Source organism: Calidris pugnax, unplaced genomic scaffold (assembly GCF_001431845.1).
Source record: "Calidris pugnax isolate Ruff unplaced genomic scaffold, ASM143184v1 scaffold5, whole genome shotgun sequence".
In the NCBI taxonomy this organism is placed as follows: Eukaryota; Metazoa; Chordata; class Aves; order Charadriiformes; family Scolopacidae; genus Calidris; species Calidris pugnax.
Genome location: NW_015090814.1, coordinates 3,644,451 through 3,666,331, shown reverse-complemented (window position 1 = coordinate 3,666,331; position 21,881 = coordinate 3,644,451). Strand labels below are relative to the sequence as shown.

At 39.3% G+C, this 21,881-nt stretch overlaps 1 protein-coding gene across 1 annotated transcript in view; it reads right to left on the bottom strand.

The window, feature by feature from the left end:
* Positions 1 to 21,881, bottom strand: part of PREX2 (phosphatidylinositol-3,4,5-trisphosphate-dependent Rac exchange factor 2) — a 218,188-nt gene that overhangs the window by 45,183 nt on the left and 151,124 nt on the right. Inside the window, exon 35 of the mRNA XM_014939649.1 lies at positions 21,013 to 21,127. Coding sequence (XP_014795135.1) covers positions 21,013 to 21,127 — 115 coding nt within the window. The remainder of the gene's footprint in view (positions 1 to 21,012; positions 21,128 to 21,881) is intronic.

Here is a 21,881-nt window from a genome sequence, read left to right as displayed (position 1 = left end):
CCCACCCAAACACTGAAACCAATGCATCCTTGCATCCTGACTGTAAAATGACAGAATCACCTGGATCTTCCAGTCAGGAAAACACTAATTCGTATAACAGACATGGATAAAAATTGCACTCTCCCTTTTTTTATGGTTTTATCCATGAGAGAAGTTATTCACATTGTTACACAACTTCAGGGCCAGGGGTGCAGACTGCGGATTTGTAGACTCCTATTCTTCAATAATCTGGAAAAATTGAGTTGATAAAATCCAGCCACCTTTAATTCTAGTAGATTTTGCTTCCCATAGCTTTGCAGCTTTGAAAAGCATCTTCTCCCAAACTTCAGGCTTGAATTAATCCCCTCAGAAAGCCCAGCAAAGCTAATCAAGTTCTCTTATTCCATTAAGCCTGTTGCACGATCCAGAATGTACTCTGAGTCAAAGGAAGCTGGAGACTATTGGAAGGAAAAGAGCTTTGCAGAGAAAATTACTCATAAATCACTTTGAGTGGTCACAGCACATAAAAGCTACCTCGGCAGCAACAGACCAACCTTTCTCTTTGTTAGAAAAGCTGAAAAACAAAGCATTGCCCTGCCGTCCACTGCACATCATCAGACTGAAAGCCTTTACTGTTTTTTTCTTTTTCCCCTGCCACGCCACAGGAAAATCTGCCTCATTCAGAGTCTGTTCAGCACTCCTATTCTCTTTGGACTGTTATTTCAGCAAATTCAGCTGCATTAAATGAAACCAGAAACCAAATATAGACCAGTACACACACTAATGGAGTACACAGAAAATAATCAACTCAGGGTACAAAATGAGGCGACATGGCCACGAGAATGGGATATACAATTATAGGAATTACTCCATTAATTCAGTCAATTATTCATTAACCTAAAGAACAAACAAAAATCAGCGGTACACAACATTCATTTTAAGCATCAAAATATCCTGTTACAAATGAAACTATTCCCCCCTCCTCCCCAATCAGATAACACTCCCAGATGTTTCTCAAGTGCTTTATTTTTATTGCTTTTCATAAAAACTGTCTTCAGTATTTTACAGAACATGACAAACTGTGGACAGCACATAAATTTCCAAAGCACTTCACTTAATTACTAAATGCTTGTTAAGGTCCTTAATCATATTTTATGGGAAAAGTTAATGGCAATCTTGGCATGGTGCCCAATATGGACAATATTTTCTAATCCATTTGAAATGAACAAGAATGAAATCATAGTTCTTTGTCTGCAAATGTGATGCTGGTTTTGCTTCTAAAGGCCTTACAATTTCTCTAAAATGTAGCAGAAAAAGCCGTTCTTTAAAAAAAAAAAAAAAAAAGGCAGGAAACCCAGTAGGCATTAAAACTAAAGGGGGTTATTGCTGTGTTCCACTATTGTAAGGTATCCCCTATGTAACAATGTCAAACAATGAGACGTATCTCAGGGCGTATCAAAGTATCTCAGGGAAAACATACACTGGAATCCAGTAACAAACATCTTAGGGTTCAAAAAGAAAAATCTATCACAAGATTAATGTTTTTCCCAAGACATTTCCCCAGAACCTGAGTACAAAGGAGATGAAGAAGCACTGATGTTTTCTTAGTGAAGCATTTTATAGGGTACCCTCCAAAACTGACCCAGCCATGTAAAATCCTGAAAATTTGAAATACTGAAAAATTTAACCCTAAGGAGGCTCCAAACCTGTAGTTTGCAGGAGAGACGTGCATTCCTGAGCAACTTTGTACATGAAAATACATCAAGCAAAGCCAAGTTTCTAGTCTTACTCTCAGTTTGTTGTTCCAGGAAGCCCATAGGGTTACCCTAGACATTGGTCATCTTTTCTTCAAAATACAAGGACAGTAAAGAAGTGATTGGAACAGGAGAGAGGGCGAGGGCGGGTAATTGGGTTATGGCATTAAATAAATGCAAGTTGGGGGTTCTGCTCTAGAAAGGTTTTGATTTTTGTTATAGCAGAGAAGAATTTAGTCTTTTATATTTTCTTCATCACTGTGGCATACATACAAATAAATACATACTGTCTTCAACAGAAGGATGGAAACATATTTTAATTCTCCTTGATTTTTCAATCCCTTGGTCACAAGGTATTCAAGACCATGTAAATAATCATGGTTAACAATGCGGCAAAGGGTATGTCAGTAAAGAGGTGCAGAGCCAGTCTAACAGGATGTCACATCACTCCTTTGAAAGCATATGCTCCTTTCTGCTGTTTAATAAGGGAAGCTTTGGCCTTTGGATCAAATGTCACTTGCTATACCCGTTGGGAGAGTAGTGTGTATTTGCTGCAAAATTCACTACACTGTAGAAATTTTCCTCAGGAATACAGTGGTCAGCGGTTCCAGAAAAAAAAAAAAAAAAAAAAGCAGAAAACCCAACTTTAAAAAAAAAAAAAAAAAAGGCAGGAAACCCAGTAGGCATTAAAACTAAAGGGGGTTATTGCTGTGTTCCATTATTGTAAGGTATCCCCTATGTAACAATGTCAAACAATGAGACGTATCTCAGGGCGTATCAAAGTATCTCAGGGAAAACATACACTGGAATCCAGTAACAAACATCTTAGGGTTCAAAAAGAAAAATCTATCACAAGATTAATGTTTTTCCCAAGACATTTCCCCAGAACCTGAGTACAAAGGAGATGAAGAAGCACTGATGTTTTCTTAGTGAAGCATTTTATAGGGTACCCTCCAAAACTGACCCAGCCATGTAAAATCCTGAAAATTTGAAATACTGAAAAATTTAACCCTAAGGAGACTCCAAACCTGTAGTTTGCAGGAGAGACGTGCATTCCTGAGCAACTTTGTACATGAAAATACATCAAGCAAAGCCAAGTTTCTAGTCTTACTCTCAGTTTGTTGTTCCAGGAAGCCCATAGGGTTACCCTAGACATTGGTCATCTTTTCTTCAAAATACAAGGACAGTAAAGAAGTGATTGGAACAGGAGAGAGGGCGAGGGCGGGTAATTTGGTTATGGCATTAAATAAATGCAAGTTGGGGGTTCTGCTCTAGAAAGGTTTTGATTTTTGTTATAGCAGAGAAGAATTTAGTCTTTTATATTTTCTTCATCACTGTGGCATACATACAAATAAATACATACTGTCTTCAACAGAAGGATGGAAACATATTTTAATTCTCCTTGATTTTTCAATCCCTTGGTCACAAGGTATTCAAGACCATGTAAATAATCATGGTTAACAATGCGGCAAAGGGTATGTCAGTAAAGAGGTGCAGAGCCAGTCTAACAGGATGTGTTAGTGTCCCTAATTCTTTTCTTCAGCTCACACTATAAAGCACGTATTTATCCTATAGATAAATAATATCTCTGTGTAATTGCATATATATAGGCGCACATACTTCTGTATTTCTTTAACAACAGTTCTGTGTTCTGCCATCTGGCTGTTAATTATGTAGGTGAGCATGTGTACAGCATTCATATTAAATACATCTGTATACACATACATTTGGAAATGAATTTATATATAATATATATATAAATTCAGTTTTTTCTGTAGTACAAAGTATCCATTGCAGAAACTATTTGTTATCACAGCAAACAGATCTAAAAGCGTTTTACATGGCTTTTCCACTAAATGGTAACTCTCAATAAATGATAATTTAACAATTATAATTACCTCTCAGCCCATACTAAAATCTAGTGATTTTAAATGTGTCCTAACAGCTATGCCAGTGATACAATCCTACGTACAGTGTCATTAGTAGTTAGAGAAAAGTTTAATTATAAGAAAAGAAAACCTTCATGACAATTATCAGGTTTTTAAATTCTCAAAGAGCATACATAGCAATATTGTGACCTTCACAACTATTGTGCAAACTGAAGGGTAGAACAGAAAATTTTACCACCACATGGCTCTGAAACTAACTGTGGGTAATCCATATTTCAGGTGTAAGCAACTCAGTAAGCCCTTCCCCTGTCCTGGGCACTGGTGAGGCCCCACCTCAAGGGCTGTGTCCAGTTTTTGGCCCCTCACCACAAAAAAGACATTCAGGTGCTGGAGCAGGCCCAGAGAAGGGCAACGGAGCTGGTGAGGGGTCTGGAGCACAAGTCTTGTGAGGAGAGGCTGAGGGAGCTGGGGGTGTTCAGCCTGGAGAAAAGGAGGCTGAGGGGAGACCTTCTCGCTCTCTCCACCTCCCTGAAAGGAGGGGGTAGCCAGGGGGGGTCGGTCTCTTCTCCCAAGGAGAAAAGAGGAGAATCATTAGATTCAGTTATGCACAGAAATACCAACAGCTGGGGAGGGGCGTTAAGAAAATTTCAAGAAGTGAAACTTCAGGGATTTTTTGGCAACTCTCTGCTTTAGTGGAATAGACTGAGAGGGAGCATTGCTGGGACACAGACTTTCAACTCCCATAAGACCAAATTCCTAAAAAACTGGACTCTTGAACAGAGAGGATGATTCTCCATAGCGCTCCTCATTTTCTTGCAAGCCTGCAGCACCTGGCTAAATTGCTGGTCTCCCACCAATTTAAACTCTCTCCAGTCTGTGAAGAGGGCATGCTGAGAAATTGGTGTTAGGATGAGCACAAGTATCTCAGGAGGATGCTTGCAAAGGAACAAGCCTACTCTCCCAGCAGGCACATCACAGCCCTACTCTTGTGTTACAAACACACACAAGCAGGGGATGGTAGAAATGTAAAGGCAGAAAATCATGGCTGAGTAATAATGGAAAAAAATATGATTTGCTCTATGTAACACTGCCCACTTTTCACATGCAAATTTTAACACTTATTTTTCCAGGAATCTTGTCTCCAGCATCTCTACCTACTTCCAAGATCACTTGAAAGGGAAGGTCTTGGGCCACAGACAATTTACAGCCGCCTTCCTGCTTCTCTCATCATTATTCAAACAGCCTAATCCACACTGAACCCATCAGTACTAACTAATTGCTTCCACATTTGCCTTTCAGACAGTAGATAGACGTCTCCTTTTAGGCTCCTGATATTCCAGACATGGACTACGCTGTTAAAAAAGACAACATGCCAAACAGTCATTGGGTGGTCAGGGCTTCTGGTACATCTGCAAGCTTGGATTCTCATCAGTGACCAGGAGTGAAAATGGGGGCTTCACCTCTGACCATCACTGATACACGTTCTCTGAGTTTGCAGGGGATAAAGAAAGCAGAACGGAGCAGATGTCCACCTCAGTGAGCAAAGACTCAGTGTGTATAATCTATCAAGACACATAATTTCCAATTTCAGAACACTACCTATAATAAAGACTGATCACGCTTCATCAAAAGTCTAAAGAAACCGTGAATTTACGCTCACAGAAAGAGCATAGAACTGGAAAAGGAAAAAAAAAAAAAAAAACCAAGCTAAATTCAAGCCAGCTGGCAATATCTTGTAGACCAGCTAGACAAATTTAATTTACTTTGTCCAGGATCTCTTTATTCTCTCTCTGGTCTTGCTTCACTTAGATGCAATGAATCTTAATTTCTGTTCTACCTAAAACGCTTCTCATTAAGTTCATCAGGAGACAAATTTAGTTATTATTTCCTTGTTATGTCCTTCAGAGTGAATGCTTAATTTTCAATCTCTCCTTCATAAAGATTTTGCATTTAGAGAAAGTTCAGCCACAATTATCTAGTTCATTTGGAACCAAATCTTAAATACCTAAAAGGTATTAGATTTCAAATATTTATAGTCACATAACTGCATGACAAATTTGCATATGTAGTATTACAGTCCAGTTTTACATTGCTTTTCTAAACACAAAGCAATGTATCAAATATCTAGTATCGAAAACAGGAAAACAGTTTTTTCCTGGCTTTATAAAAATCCCACTGCACTGAAAAGAAAATATTTTCACAGAATCGCTCTCTGAAACTTGCATTTCTCCTTGGGTTACTCTTTTCTGAATTTGATGGCAACGACAAAACCTGTTAATGTTGCTCATTAACACATCACTCTCCGAAGCGGACAGACATGAGGGAAAGGAGAGCAAGACAAATCACAGGATGACAGCAGCACAAGGACGAGCAGCATAAGCTTCTTAACCACCTGAGAAATTTGGTTTGGAAAAGCTTTCCACTGGATATAGTCGGGGAAGGAATCTGCCAGTTTTAAGGCAGATTTTAATGCATTTATCACAGGAATTGATAGATGATCTGGTCTTTGTGATAACACAGGTATTGTCTTGAGGACCCATCAGTTTGTTCCAGAGGCAGACAAGCTCTTTCTTTCATAGTAATTAACTATCTCTAAGTGGATATGTCCTTTATGTCATTATATCTCATTTATACCGAAGCAACTATTAGAGAATTTTAGTTCAGCCCGCAGCCATGAGTGCCATCACATCTATTTTCTGCTTTGACTAAATTATACAGGATATGGAAAACATCAGCCTGCCAAGAAGCCTGCAGCTCGAGAGGCTGCTGTGCGTGGATACGTGCGTGTATAAATAAAAACGATGTTATATTCCTCAGACAGATTTTGTTCCACGCTTGCATAAATTCTGGGGGCAGAGACAGTTTCCCCTTGTCTTTTTAAAAATTAAAAGAAACAAGAAAGCCCAACAACAAGAAAACCTCATGGATTATAACATCCCTGAATCAGGAATTAAATTAAATTTGGCGTCATTCTGTGGAGGGCTACTTATACCATAAAGTAAACACACAAGGCGTCAGACAGAGAAACTGTTTGAAGTTACATTGTAAATTAAACTCTTTAAAGTGACAAATACTACATTCAGCATAATCAAATGTTCAATGTAATGAGGGTAGTTAGCTAAATCATTTGTCATTAGATTCACTGATTATAATTGCTTCCTTAGCGTAACAGACTTGCATTTACCTCCTAAAATGATATCCAAGAAAGTAGCAACACCGGGAAAAAAAAACCCACAAAAAATGGCCTTTTCCCTTTACTGTCTGCCTTAATTTTTCTTCTGTTAGAGCTGTACAACAGGCTACGAAAGCAGCTGCCAATAACCTTGGACACAGCTGACTTCAAAGAATAGTTCCAAATCACACAGAATGGTAGGCAGGAAGGAAGGAACATTTTTTTTTTCACCAGACCTTCTTTGTCTATTGATGCACGGGGCAAGTTAATTACTACACGGTGCTAATTAGCACCCACACCAGTGGTGGGGACGGAGAGCAATCCTCAGCTGTCTTTCCCACAGCTTGATGGTATCTTTGGAGAGAAGAACTGGGTCATTATATAGTCAGGGGTGTCACAAGGAAGTGCCGTGCGGGGGATAAAAGAAAAGTTATGGGAAACTAGAGCTCTCCTAACCTCACCTTCATCTATTATTTTGCCTATTTCCCTCTGAGCATTCCCAATCCAAGCCACCATAACATCAGGAACTGAATTTTAAAGGTGTTTAGATATCTAAATGCAAGCACAGGTGCTGAAGAGGCATTAAAAATGCTTACTAATCTAAAAGCCAGTGATTTCACTAATTTCTCATCAGCTAAAAATTATCTGCATAGACAGTATTGGAATCCAAATAAGTATATTGATGTGCGGTTTTAGGCACCTAGAATCCACCATAGTTTGCTCTTGCAGCCCACAATGTGCAGCAACGAGACCCAAGAGCTGGAAGTGCACTTGGTACAGCCACAGCCCTGCACCCCCTGCACGACCCATGCCCTGAGCATCCTCTCTGCCTGTGAGGTACCCCCATCATATGCACAGACACGTCCAGGAAAAAACTCTTAAAGAGCAGATGTGACTGCTTCATCAGATTTTTCTGACTAAGAAGATAACCTGGTACCTAAAGGGGCTCCAGGAGAGATGGGGAGGGACTCTGGATCAGGGAGGGGAGCCACAGGACAAGGGGTAATGGTTTTAAACTGAAAGAGGGGAGAGTTAGATAGATACCAGGAAGAAATTCTTTGCTGTGAGGGTGGTGAGAGCCTGGCCCAGGTTGCCCAGAGAAGCTGTGGCTGCCCCATCCCTGGAGGGGTTCAAGGCCAGGCTGGATGGGGCTTGGAGCAACCTGGTCTGGTGGGAGGTGTCCCTGCCCAGGGCAGGGGGTTGGAACTGGATGCTCTTTAAGGTCCCTTCCAACCCAAACCATTCTATAATTCTATGAAATATAAAAAAAAAATCATATTCAAAGGACAGAATGTATTTTAGCTAAGTAATTCTAAAGGCAGTAATGCTTCAAAAATTACAATTAAAGTTTACCCTCATGCTTTTACATGACTGAAGACTTTACTTAAACCAACCAAGCAGTACAACTAAATGCAGTGCATTTATGAGTTTTCATTATTCCTATCAGCATTTGTAGTAGTTATGGATTCAAACACCCCTGCACTGTTGAAGCAAAATGGCCTCTGGTATCTGTAAAAGCAAAAGGACTGACTCAGGATGGAAAACCCCTATTCGAACAGCAAGGAATACCAAAGGAGGAAGATGAAGAAAAGTGGGAGGAGGCAGGAGAATACAGAACGGGCTCAAATAACGTCAGCCTCTGTACTGGTCAGATACACATGTTCTTTCTGGTCCTCTTCTGAATCAGAAGACAACTGCCGAGCTATCAAACACATGGTAACTAAGGTCTTTAAAATCTTTGCTGACCTAATTACTTTCACTTGGTTGTACCGCATGTTTCTCATTAGCAAACAATTTGATGAGGTTAGATTTACATTGCTGGCAACTACTAGCACCAGCTCAACTCGCAACACAATTTAAGCATAACTTTCTTTTCCTTATCAGTGTCAGAGAAACAGAATTGGTCAACTACAAAAATAAGTGCAATCTGGCTGACTGTGAAAAAGAAATCCAGTGCAATTAACAGTAATTGTGGACCCGATATCGAAGATCTTCCACCAGTTTCAGAAATTTCATAAACTAGGTTGTCTGGGTTTTTCTAAATAACATCTTTATTCTGATAAAAGACCACCTAAATGTTGCTGGGGTAGGGGATGTTGCCTCAGGAATTGTAGAAAACCTCAAATTTAGTTGGCCTTAGAATAAAAGTTCCCTTACATTATTAATTAGATTCAAATAGCGAGGGTTAACGTATTACAGAAGATGGAGGAACGTTCTCTCCATTCCACATAAGCATGAAATTCTGTAACCAATTTTCATCTGTCTTTCATGCATTCTCATAAAAATGATAATCTTATCATTACTATTTCATAGTTGAGGTAGTATTTGCAAAAGCCCCAAAGCAAGAACCATGAAAGACAGAAGCTCTTATGACGCTCAAATCAGTTTTAAGGAGGACAATTTTGCACCGGATTTATTATAGCACTTCTGATACTGTGGAAAAGCTGGTCACAGTTCCATAGTTATGAATGAATTTTTCAGTAAAAGCAACGATTCAGCTTCTTGACTTTATATGATGGATCAAGGTTACCCTTCCTGAAATCCACTTAAAATTTACCTTGTGATTAATTCAAGTAAATAATTTGTAAATTAGTTCTTTTAAGGCATACAGCGTCAGATAAGTCACCCAAAAGAAACCACATTACTGCAGAATGTTCTATGTACTGAAAACTTTATCAAGACTTTACCATAAGAAATTAAGAGGTAGCTGAGCAAAGGCACTACTCATTTTTAATTTTACTGTCCTGCTTGGGTACATCCCAAGTTAGGCCGACATTTCTGTTTGAAAGTGGGACTATACACAACAAAGTGGTCTCATATGTTTCACATGATTAGAGCATTATTATCTAAATGTATCAGGAATAAGGGGAGATGAACCTCTATCAAGAGTTCTCATCAACAGATGGCTCCACTGCAGTGTCACTGCCAACCAGCGATTTCATTCCCACCAGTCCCCATCCTCTTCTCCTACTACTTTTTCCTTTGCTGTTACTCCCATTTGCTTCCCACTGCTGTAGCAATGGAGAGATTATAAAATGATTATAAGATGGTTATCAGATGGTCATCAGATTTACAGATTGCATCTTGGATGACTTATTCTATTACTGATGAGGTGGTTCTGCACAGAGAACTTCTTCCACGTGAAGAGTTTAAGATGGTATTATTGCACTTGAGTATGTCTCCAGGGAATATTCAATTTCACTTTTTTGTTTTTCTTTGGAGTAATTATCCAAATGTTAATATCTTTTGCTGCTGTAGTTACTTTATTAGATTCTCCTGGCCAAACACCTACACAGGCTAGCAAATGGCAGAACAAGAACGAAGCATCTGCTTTTCTGTTTTTCCTCTTCACATTATGTCAGTGAATTCCTGAAGCTGTTTGTGCCTCATTTAAGAAATGGACAGGGTTCACCAGAAAAAAAAACCAACAACCCCAAAAACACAAAACCAAAAAACCAATTACCAAATGTTCTCATCAGACATTAGACGGCTGGAAAAAAATCCAAAATTTTCCTATTCTTGTGACTAGACAGAACTGCCCATGGTAATTTTTGTTGAATGCTAACTTTTTCATAGTAAATTCTTGCAGAACTAGGCCTTGGAGGTTAGCAACTGATCAGAGCTGTGAATCACAACACCATCAGAGGAATGTATCTCATTAGAGCCACAGCGTGAATGGAGGTCCTAACACACGAGGTAAGCAAGGTCAGGGAACACTAAAGTCAGGCAGAATTTCTTTTAAGGATTTTCATGGGGTCTAAATTGGGCCTTTTCATAATAAAAACAGCACAAAAAGTCTTGCCTTGTCCAACTGAAAGAAATCTTTTTACAACACTAGCTGACTTCATCTAGGCCAAATACCGGCATGACCAAAGCTTTCTGTAGAAGCAATTTATAACATAAGCCTTGTCAAATAAATACTCAGGAGGAACCTTTTTTCCCAAATAGCAAGTGCTAATAGAAGAAGGTGGAAAACAGACTAAATAAGCACTATATTTTTTTATTAACATAGAAATGGACTGACACAGATGTCACAAAAAATGAAATATACAGTATTCACTGAATACAACTGGCTTTAAAATCACTTTTGTTTAGATTAAAACAGAATCTAGAAAGTCCACTGCTTTGATAATACAGTAGAGAAATAGTTTTGCAAGATTCATGAAGAAAGCCCTCCAAAGACAAGAGTGGGCCTACAGGCAAAGGAACTGGAAAAAGAGACTCTTGTTTATCATCTTTCCCTTTCTCCACTGTCCTTAACCTCTTTTTTAAGCTCCTGTTTTCTGCTGCTTTTAAAAGCTGCCCAATAGTTCCAGGGAAACGATAGTACTTCCATCTGATTCAAGAATTTTGAAAGTGAATAGATGTGATTTTACTGCAGTCCTTCACACCCTTTTTCTTCAACTCGTGTAAATAAGTGCACTCAAACAGGTGTTTCTCATGGATGCAGTGAGATGCAAGGGTTGTGTCAGTACACATCTTCATTACTTCACTTCGTAACTAATAGATTATTTTGTATTCCATAAGCTTTGTCTTTATGTGCAACTTCTTAATGGAATATTTACTGAAACACAGAGCCGCATAAGAAATTAGGTAAATATGGTCTGCAAAATCAGATCATAAAGTTTAGCAATTCCGATGCTCCACTTGTGATCAAATAGACATTTCCTTTTCTTTATGCATTAGTACAACAACCTGGAGGAAATTACAGCTATAGCTTTCATGGGAAAGCATTTTTTTTAAAGAGTAACTTAACAGTGCAGAAGACCAAGAAGTCAGAAGTGTGAATCTTGGATCTTATTCAATCATGCACCAAAAAACGTCCTCCATACAAGGCGCTTTAGTTTAAAGATGTGTCATAGAAACTGAGCTGAAAAGCAAAACCTGGTAAACTAATCTCAGGAATGTTGGTTTATTACCCACCGTAGTTTCTGGTTATACTGCTTGACTTTTTCTAGTGAGGCGGCATTAATCTGAGCTTGAAATTCTTCTACTGAAACACTGTCTCTGTAATAATATCCTTCCATGCTCTCCAATGCTGTGAAAAGAGAAAGGAGAATGGAGAAGAGAAAAATCAGTATTAAGTATGTAGTATTCGCCTTCTTTGTAGCTTTTTCACACACTAGTGAATTACTTTTTAACCTTGAGGCTGTGACCCCACTGTGGATTGCTGAGCTGCTTGCATATGTCATCAAATTCATACAGATCTCTCTTTAAGATTTCATTTACAAGAAAAATTATATTTCTTGCCCTGTGGAAAATATAAAGGGAAGCACCAGCTTGAGTTCCATTGCTTTAATTAAAGTACTCCTGCCCTGTGAATGTAAATGTGGTTTTTAGTTCTGATATATCCTGGAAAAAAAAAAAAGTAGAATGAGTTGGGGTAAGGGAAAGAAAGGATTAACATACCAGCTACTTTTACAGAGGGAGACCTAACAACTTCTTGTGAAGCCCAATTTTGGGAGATGTGGAGCACTGGAACCTCTAGTTGCTCCCACTGATAACATGAATGCTGCCTTCTGCATCAAGTAAAGCCAAAGTCTCTGGATCTCTGAAAATGCCTTATAAGCTCCTTTTCAGGGGTCAGGTAAGTTTATAAAGTCAAATACTTGACTGTGTCCACCCTTGTCATATTCACTTCACCAAAGCAAGAATGCTCCAAGAATCACAGAATCATCTAGTCTGGAAGAGACCTTCGGGATCATCGAGTCCAACCATCTACCCTACTCTAATGTTCTCCCCTACACCATATCCCCCAACTCCACATCTAAACGGTTCTTAAACACAGCCAGGGATGGTGACTCCACCACCTCCCTGGGCAGCCTGTTCCAATGCCCGACCACTCTCTCTGTGAAGAATTGTTTCCTAACTCAGGAACTAAACAAAGACTTCCATTAAAGGAAGGATCATACGTCCTTCTCATACAATCATCGCACAGAAATTAAAAGGAGGAAAAAATGAAGGCACTACCATTCCATTTTGGGATACTCTTCCTAGCAATAGTTTTCAGAAGAAGAACACTCCCCCAGCCCCTTTAATTTAGATACTCAGGGAAGTTTAACCTTTTCTTTAGGTAAGTCAAATCAAGTGTCTGAAAGGTTCTGAAGAAAATTTGGACTGGAAAAACCAAGTTCTACACATTTAGAGGCTAACCTTTTTTATAACATAAAATATAGGTTCTTAGGGAAAACATAGGTTTTATGGGGGAGAAGTATTAAAGATTTTACAATTAGGAATATTGCCACTTTAATAGTCCATACACATTTTAAGAATTCATCACGCTATCAGAAAATGCAAGCAATAAGCAGAGTTCTGATGGAAACATGCTGCTGTCTTACAGCTTCAGCTGCGCACAGAATATTAATTCTGCCTGTACTGCTTAATATGACCAGTTAATAAATAATTCATTCATTGTGAAAGAACATGCAAATTGCACTCCCCTTCTGCGCTTTCAGAGTTTGTAATTCTACTTCTGTGCGAAAAATATTAAATTTCAACAGTCAAACTTGCTTCTTAACCTCCTTGGTGCTAAGTCACACCAGAAAGCCAGCACAAAAATATCTGCTGAACTCCATTTATAACAGCACGTTAGTGCAGACAGAGCTGATAATCCGTACTGCTTATTTTACTGGCACAAAGTTGGTTTTAACCAATTAGATTATCCAACCAGGAAGCTCAGTCATGTGTCGGGACCGGCTGGAGTAGTCAGTTCTGCCTCCACAGGCACCACGGGGGCCACGCTCATGGGTGCTGGCAGGAAAACCCACAGTGTGTGCTCTGCCTCCCCCTTTTTTTGAAGGGTTTAACATTCTTTTCTACCTCATTTATTAGAAAGCTCTTTGGTAAGGAAGCTTTCCTGTCAAACATGTCTTCTGTGGTATTCTTGAATCCAAGGCAGGATATTTTAGTCTGAATGCTGAGATAATGAATGGGAAAAAAACCCTGGAAGGATGAGTAGGCTCAAAGGGTAGTGGCTAATGGGACATGGTCTACCTGGGGGCCCATCACAAGCAGAACACCACAGAGATCTACACTGTTCAACATCTTTATCATCGACCTGTAGGAGGAAAATCCAGCTGGCAGCTAATACCAAACTGAGAGAAGCAGTGGGTATACTGAAGTGCAAAGCCACCTAGAAAGGGACCCAGATAGGCCCTAGAATGGGCCAGCAGGAACCTTGTGAAACTAAACAAGGACCAAGGTCAAGTCCTGCATCTGGGAAGGTACAGCCTGAAGAGTGGCTCTGTTGAGAAGGACCTTGGGCTCATGTTAGACAGCAAGCTGAACATGAGCCTGCAGTGTTCTCTAGCAACCGAGAAGGCCAAGAGCATCCTAAACTGTATTAGCATAAGCATGGGCAGTAGACTGAAAGAAGCATTTGTCCTCAGTTTACTCAATGCTTATTAGATAGCATCTTGAATAATGTGTTTAGTTTTGGGCCCCACAGTACAGGAAAGCTGTTGCTCAAGTGGAAGGAGTTGAGTAACGTGGTCATGGGCCACCAAGATGGTCATGGGCCACCAAGATGGTCATGGGGTGGAGCACATGCTCTGTGAGGAGAGGCTGAGGGACCTGAGTTTGTTCCGCCTGTACAAGTGATGGCTTTGGAGGAGACCAACTAGCCAGGTGCCATTAGCTACCAGGAGGTCAATGAGAAGACAGAGCCAGGCTCCTCACAATGGTGCATACTGGCAGGACAAAAGGTATTGGACATAAACTTCACCATTAGAGCAGTCAAGTAGAGGAATAGGTTACCCAAGACATTGTGTAGTTTCTGTCTTTGAGTGTTTTCAAGATCCTACTTGATAAACACCCAGGCAACTTGGTCTGATGTGACAGCTGACACTGCTATGAGCAGGAGGTTGGGCTAGAGACATCTTGAGGTCCCTTCCAATCTGAATTATTTTCTTCACATTATGTCAGTGAATTCCTGAAGCTGTTTGTGCCTCATTTAAGAAATGGACAGGGTTCACCAGAAAAAAAAACCAACAACCCCAAAAACACAAAACCAAAAAACCAATTACCAAATGTTCTCATCAGACATTAGACGGCTGGAAAAAAATCCAAAATTTTCCTATTCTTGTGACTAGACAGAACTGCCCATGGTAATTTTTGTTGAATGCTAACTTTTTCATAGTAAATTCTTGCAGAACTAGGCCTTGGAGGTTAGCAACTGATCAGAACTGTGAATCACAACACCATAATAAGAGGAATGTATCTCATTAGAGCCACAGCATGAATGGAGGTCCTAACACACGAGGTAAGCAAGGTCAGGAAACACTAGAGCATAAAGTCAGGCAGAATTTCTTTTAAGGATTTTCATGGGGTCTAAATTGGGCCTTTTCATAATAAAAACAGCACAAAAAGTCTTGCCTTGTCCAACTGAAAGAAATCTCTTTACAACACTAGCTGACTTCATCTAGGCCAAATATTGGCATGACCAAAGCTTTCTGTAGAAGTGATTTATAACATAAGCCTTGTCAAATAAATACTCAGGAGGAACTTTTTTTCCCAAATAGGAAGGACTAATACAAGAAGGTGAAAAACAGACTAAATAAACACTGTATTTTTTATTAACATAGAAATGCACTGACACAGATGTCACAAAAAATGAATACAACTGGCTTTAAAATCCCTTTTGCTATAGTACTGCTTAAATTAAAACAGAATCTAGAAAGTCCACTGCTCTGATAATACAGTAGAGAAATAGTTTTGCAAGATTCATGAAGAAAGCCCTCCAAAGACAAGAGCGGGCCTACAGGCAAAGGAACTGGAAAAAGAGACTCTCATTTATCCTCTTTCCCTTTCTCCACTGTCCTTAACCGCTTTTTTAAGCTCCTGTTCTCTGCTGCTTTTAAAAGCTGCCCAATAGTTCCAGGGAAACGATAGTACTTCCATCTGATTCAAGAATTTTGAAAGTGAATAGATGTGATTTTACTGCAGTCCTTCACACCCTTTTTCTTCAACTCGTGTAAATAAGTGCACTCAAACAGGTGTTTCTCATGGTTGCAGTGAGATGCAAGGGTTGTGTCTGTACACATCGTCATTATTTCACTTCGTAACTAATAGATTATTTTGTATTCCAGAAATTTTGTCTTTATGTTCACCTCTTAATGGACTATTTACTGAAACATAGAGCCGCATAAGAAATTAGGTAAATATGGTCTGCAAAATCAGATCATAAAGTTTAGCAATTCTGATACTCCACTTGTGATCAAATAGACATTTCCTTTTCTTTATGCATTAGTATAACAACCTGGAGGAAATTACAGCTATAGCTTTCATGGGAAAATATTTTTTTTAAAGAGTAACTTAACAGTGCAGAAGACCAAGAAGTCAGAAGTGTGAATCTTGGATCTTATTCAATCATGCACCAAAAAACGTCCTCCATACAAGGCGCTTTAGTTTAAAGATGTGTCATAGAAACTGAGCTGAAAAGCAAAACCTGGTAAACTAATCTCAGGAATGTTGGTTTATTACCCACCGTAGTTTCTGGTTATACTGCTTGACTTTTTCTAGTGAGGCGGCATTAATCTGAGCTTGAAATTCTTCTACTGAAACACTGTCTCTGTAATAATATCCTTCCATGCTCTCCAATGCTGTGAAAAGAGAAAGGAGAATGGAGAAGAGAAAAATCAGTATTAAGTATGTAGTATTCGCCTTCTTTGTAGCTTTTTCACACACTAGTGAATTACTTTTTAACCTTGAGGCTGTGACCCCACTGTGGATTGCTGAGCTGCTTGCATATGTCATCAAATTCATACAGATCTCTCTTTAAGATTTCATTTACAAGAAAAATTATATTTCTTGCCCTGTGGAAAATATAAAGGGAAGCACCAGCTTGAGTTCCATTGCTTTAATTAAAGTACTCCTGCCCTGTGAATGTAAATGTGGTTTTTAGTTCTGATATATCCTGGAAAAAAAAAAAAGTAGAATGAGTTGGGGTAAGGGAAAGAAAGGATTAACATACCAGCTACTTTTACAGAGGGAGACCTAACAACTTCTTGTGAAGCCCAATTTTGGGAGATGTGGAGCACTGGAACCTCTAGTTGCTCCCACTGATAACATGAATGCTGCCTTCTGCATCAAGTAAAGCCAAAGTCTCTGGATCTCTGAAAATGCCTTATAAGCTCCTTTTCAGGGGTCAGGTAAGTTTATAAAGTCAAATACTTGACTGTGTCCACCCTTGTCATATTCACTTCACCAAAGCAAGAATGCTCCAAGAATCACAGAATCATCTAGTCTGGAAGAGACCTTCGGGATCATCGAGTCCAACCATCTACCCTACTCTAATGTTCTCCCCTACACCATATCCCCCAACTCCACATCTAAACGGTTCTTAAACACAGCCAGGGATGGTGACTCCACCACCTCCCTGGGCAGCCTGTTCCAATGCCCGACCACTCTCTCTGTGAAGAATTGTTTCCTAACTCAGGAACTAAACAAAGACTTCCATTAAAGGAAGGATCATACGTCCTTCTCATACAATCATCGCACAGAAATTAAAAGGAGGAAAAAATGAAGGCACTACCATTCCATTTTGGGATACTCTTCCTAGCAATAGTTTTCAGAAGAAGAACACTCCCCCAGCCCCTTTAATTTAGATACTCAGGGAAGTTTAACCTTTTCTTTAGGTAAGTCAAATCAAGTGTCTGAAAGGTTCTGAAGAAAATTTGGACTGGAAAAACCAAGTTCTACACATTTAGAGGCTAACCTTTTTTATAACATAAAATATAGGTTCTTAGGGAAAACATAGGTTTTATGGGGGAGAAGTATTAAAGATTTTACAATTAGGAATATTGCCACTTTAATAGTCCATACACATTTTAAGAATTCATCACGCTATCAGAAAATGCAAGCAATAAGCAGAGTTCTGATGGAAACATGCTGCTGTCTTACAGCTTCAGCTGCGCACAGAATATTAATTCTGCCTGTACTGCTTAATATGACCAGTTAATAAATAATTCATTCATTGTGAAAGAACATGCAAATTGCACTCCCCTTCTGCGCTTTCAGAGTTTGTAATTCTACTTCTGTGCGAAAAATATTAAATTTCAACAGTCAAACTTGCTTCTTAACCTCCTTGGTGCTAAGTCACACCAGAAAGCCAGCACAAAAATATCTGCTGAACTCCATTTATAACAGCACGTTAGTGCAGACAGAGCTGATAATCCGTACTGCTTATTTTACTGGCACAAAGTTGGTTTTAACCAATTAGATTATCCAACCAGGAAGCTCAGTCATGTGTCGGGACCGGCTGGAGTAGTCAGTTCTGCCTCCACAGGCACCACAGGGGCCACGCTCATGGGTGCTGGCAGGAAAACCCACAGTGTGTGCTCTGCCTCCCCCTTTTTTTGAAGGGTTTAACATTCTTTTCTACCTCATTTATTAGAAAGCTCTTTGGTAAGGAAGCTTTCCTGTCAAACATGTCTTCTGTGGTATTCTTGAATCCAAGGCAGGATATTTTAGTCTGAATGCTGACATAATGAATGGGAAAAAAACCCTGGAAGGATGAGTAGGCTCAAAGGGTAGTGGCTAATGGGACATGGTCTACCTGGGGGCCCATCACAAGCAGAACACCACAGAGATCTACACTGTTCAACATCTTTATCATCGACCTGTAGGAGGAAAATCCAGCCGGCAGCTAATACCAAACTGAGAGAAGCAGTGGGTATACTGAAGTGCAAAGCCACCTAGAAAGGGACCCAGATAGGCCCTAGAATGGGCCAGCAGGAACCTTGTGAAACTAAACAAGGACCAAGGTCAAGTCCTGCATCTGGGAAGGTACAGCCTGAAGAGTGGCTCTGTTGAGAAGGACCTTGGGCTCATGTTAGACAGCAAGCTGAACATGAGCCTGCAGTGTTCTCTAGCAACCGAGAAGGCCAAGAGCATCCTAAACTGTATTAGCATAAGCATGGGCAGTAGACTGAAAGAAGCATTTGTCCTCAGTTTACTCAATGCTTATTAGATAGCATCTTGAATAATGTGTTTAGTTTTGGGCCCCACAGTACAGGAAAGCTGTTGCTCAAGTGGAAGGAGTTGAGTAACGTGGTCATGGGCCACCAAGATGGTCATGGGGTGGAGCCCACGCTCTGCGAGGAGAAGCTGAGGGACCTGAGTTTGTTCAGCCTGTACAAGTGATGGCTTTGGAGGGGACCAACTACCCAGGTGCCATTAGCTACCAGGAGGTCAATGAGAAGACAGAGCCAGGCTCCTCACAATGGTGCATACTGGCAGGACAAAAGGTATTGGACATAAACTTCACCATTAGAGCAGTCAAGTAGAGGAATAGGTTACCCAAGACATTGTGTAGTTTCTGTCTTTGAGTGTTTTCAAGATCCTACTTGATAAACACCCAGGCAACTTGGTCTGATGTGACAGCTGACACTGCTATGAGCAGGAGGTTGGGCTAGAGACATCTTGAGGTCCCTTCCAATCTGAATTATTGTAGGATTCTATAAGAAACTGAAAAATTTTAAAACCCTACATAATTAAGAGACTAAGTAGCAATTTTAAATAAATTGAATTTTAATTATAAACAAAGCAGTTTTTAACCAAGCTTATTTGTTGCTGAGATCTCAATCTGAATGCCAAGAGCAATATCTCAACATTCTCAAACCCCAGTCCAGCAAGTCAGGATCCTTCTGAACGTATACAGTTAAGTATATGGCTGCACAAAACTGTTTTTACAACTGGAGGGATAGATAATATAGCCTGGGTAAACACTTTAAAACTTTTAAAAATTTCTACAGCCCCAATGCTGCAAATATATAAACTTGTAATTTTAGGCAGGGAGCTATGCAACACAGAGATAAACAGACTGACCTGCAATGACTACAGCCTTTGATAAAATATTATAAAATCATGGTTTTCTAAGTGTCCCATTTGAAAACATCACAAACCATTGTATTTTAGGCAGGAAACAGCTTAGCTCTATTAAGCTTGGGAAGCAAGAATTCACTCCACAGAGGAACTTACAGAAGATTTCTACTTTTGTAGCTAATAAATTTCAGTTAAAGATGGGAATCTACTGAGTTTGATGGCAGCTCAGCCTAACCTTAGAAGAAAGAAGTGAAAAATAGAATCTAAAGTCACTCAGTGATGAGGAAAAAAAACAACAACAAAATAATGATTTAAATACTAGGATTTAACTTCTTATCCAGGAGTTCCTATTCTTGGAGTCTAGTGGACTATTCTGGAGAGAGATCCTTGAAAATTAAAGAAATTTGGAATGATACAGAAAGAAGAAATCATCTATATTACTGGAAATTATTAAGCAAATGTAACACTTGAATCTTTGCCCTTTCGCTTTAGCTGACTAAAAAGATGCTTATCCTAAGACTCAAATATTTTGGGCTTCTGGAAACAGAAAGGGAAAAAAAAAATCTGCAAAATAAATTCTGTAGCACACTGTATCCCACAAAATCTAAAAAAAAATAATATTAGTATCCCAGGATTTCATCTGAGCCAAGGTATTTTCTGTTTTCTTTCCTGTGCCTTTTTGTCTGCTCTACTGCAATGTGTCTCCTGTTCAGTGTTCTCGTTTTCCTCTAGGACTAAAATCAATATATTCAAAAGAAATCCACTGAATCTTTATTAGTTTGTTTAAAAATCAGACTTCAGGGATCTTATTTTCTAAAAAAAAAAAAAAAAAAAAAAAAGTGTTTTAAGTTTACAGTAAGTTTGGCTATTTCTTCATGCATCTTACTGTTTGCTACTTCCTTTCACATTCTCATCTGCCAGGGACCAAGCCCTCCTCAAAACCTTCATTCGTGTGCCTGATTTCTGCTTCGTAACTAATAGATTATTTTGTATTCCAGAAATTTTGTCTTTATGTTCACCTCTTAATGGACTATTTACTGAAACATAGAGCCGCATAAGAAATTAGGTAAATATGGTCTGCAAAATCAGATCATAAAGTTTAGCAATTCTGATACTCCACTTGTGATCAAATAGACATTTCCTTTTCTTTATGCATTAGTATAACAACCTGGAGGAAATTACAGCTATAGCTTTCATGGGAAAATATTTTTTTTAAAGAGTAACTTAACAGTGCAGAAGACCAAGAAGTCAGAAGTGTGAATCTTGGATCTTATTCAATCATGCACCAAAAAACGTCCTCCATACAAGGCGCTTTAGTTTAAAGATGTGTCATAGAAACTGAGCTGAAAAGCAAAACCTGGTAAACTAATCTCAGGAATGTTGGTTTATTACCCACCGTAGTTTCTGGTTATACTGCTTGACTTTTTCTAGTGAGGCGGCATTAATCTGAGCTTGAAATTCTTCTACTGAAACACTGTCTCTGTAATAATATCCTTCCATGCTCTCCAATGCTGTGAAAAGAGAAAGGAGAATGGAGAAGAGAAAAATCAGTATTAAGTATGTAGTATTCGCCTTCTTTGTAGCTTTTTCACACACTAGTGAATTACTTTTTAACCTTGAGGCTGTGACCCCACTGTGGATTGCTGAGCTGCTTGCATATGTCATCAAATTCATACAGATCTCTCTTTAAGATTTCATTTACAAGAAAAATTATATTTCTTGCCCTGTGGAAAATATAAAGGGAAGCACCAGCTTGAGTTCCATTGCTTTAATTAAAGTACTCCTGCCCTGTGAATGTAAATGTGGTTTTTAGTTCTGATATATCCTGGAAAAAAAAAAAAGTAGAATGAGTTGGGGTAAGGGAAAGAAAGGATTAACATACCAGCTACTTTTACAGAGGGAGACCTAACAACTTCTTGTGAAGCCCAATTTTGGGAGATGTGGAGCACTGGAACCTCTAGTTGCTCCCACTGATAACATGAATGCTGCCTTCTGCATCAAGTAAAGCCAAAGTCTCTGGATCTCTGAAAATGCCTTATAAGCTCCTTTTCAGGGGTCAGGTAAGTTTATAAAGTCAAATACTTGACTGTGTCCACCCTTGTCATATTCACTTCACCAAAGCAAGAATGCTCCAAGAATCACAGAATCATCTAGTCTGGAAGAGACCTTCGGGATCATCGAGTCCAACCATCTACCCTACTCTAAAGTTCTCCCCTACACCATATCCCCCAACACCACATCTAAACGGTTCTTAAACACAGCCAG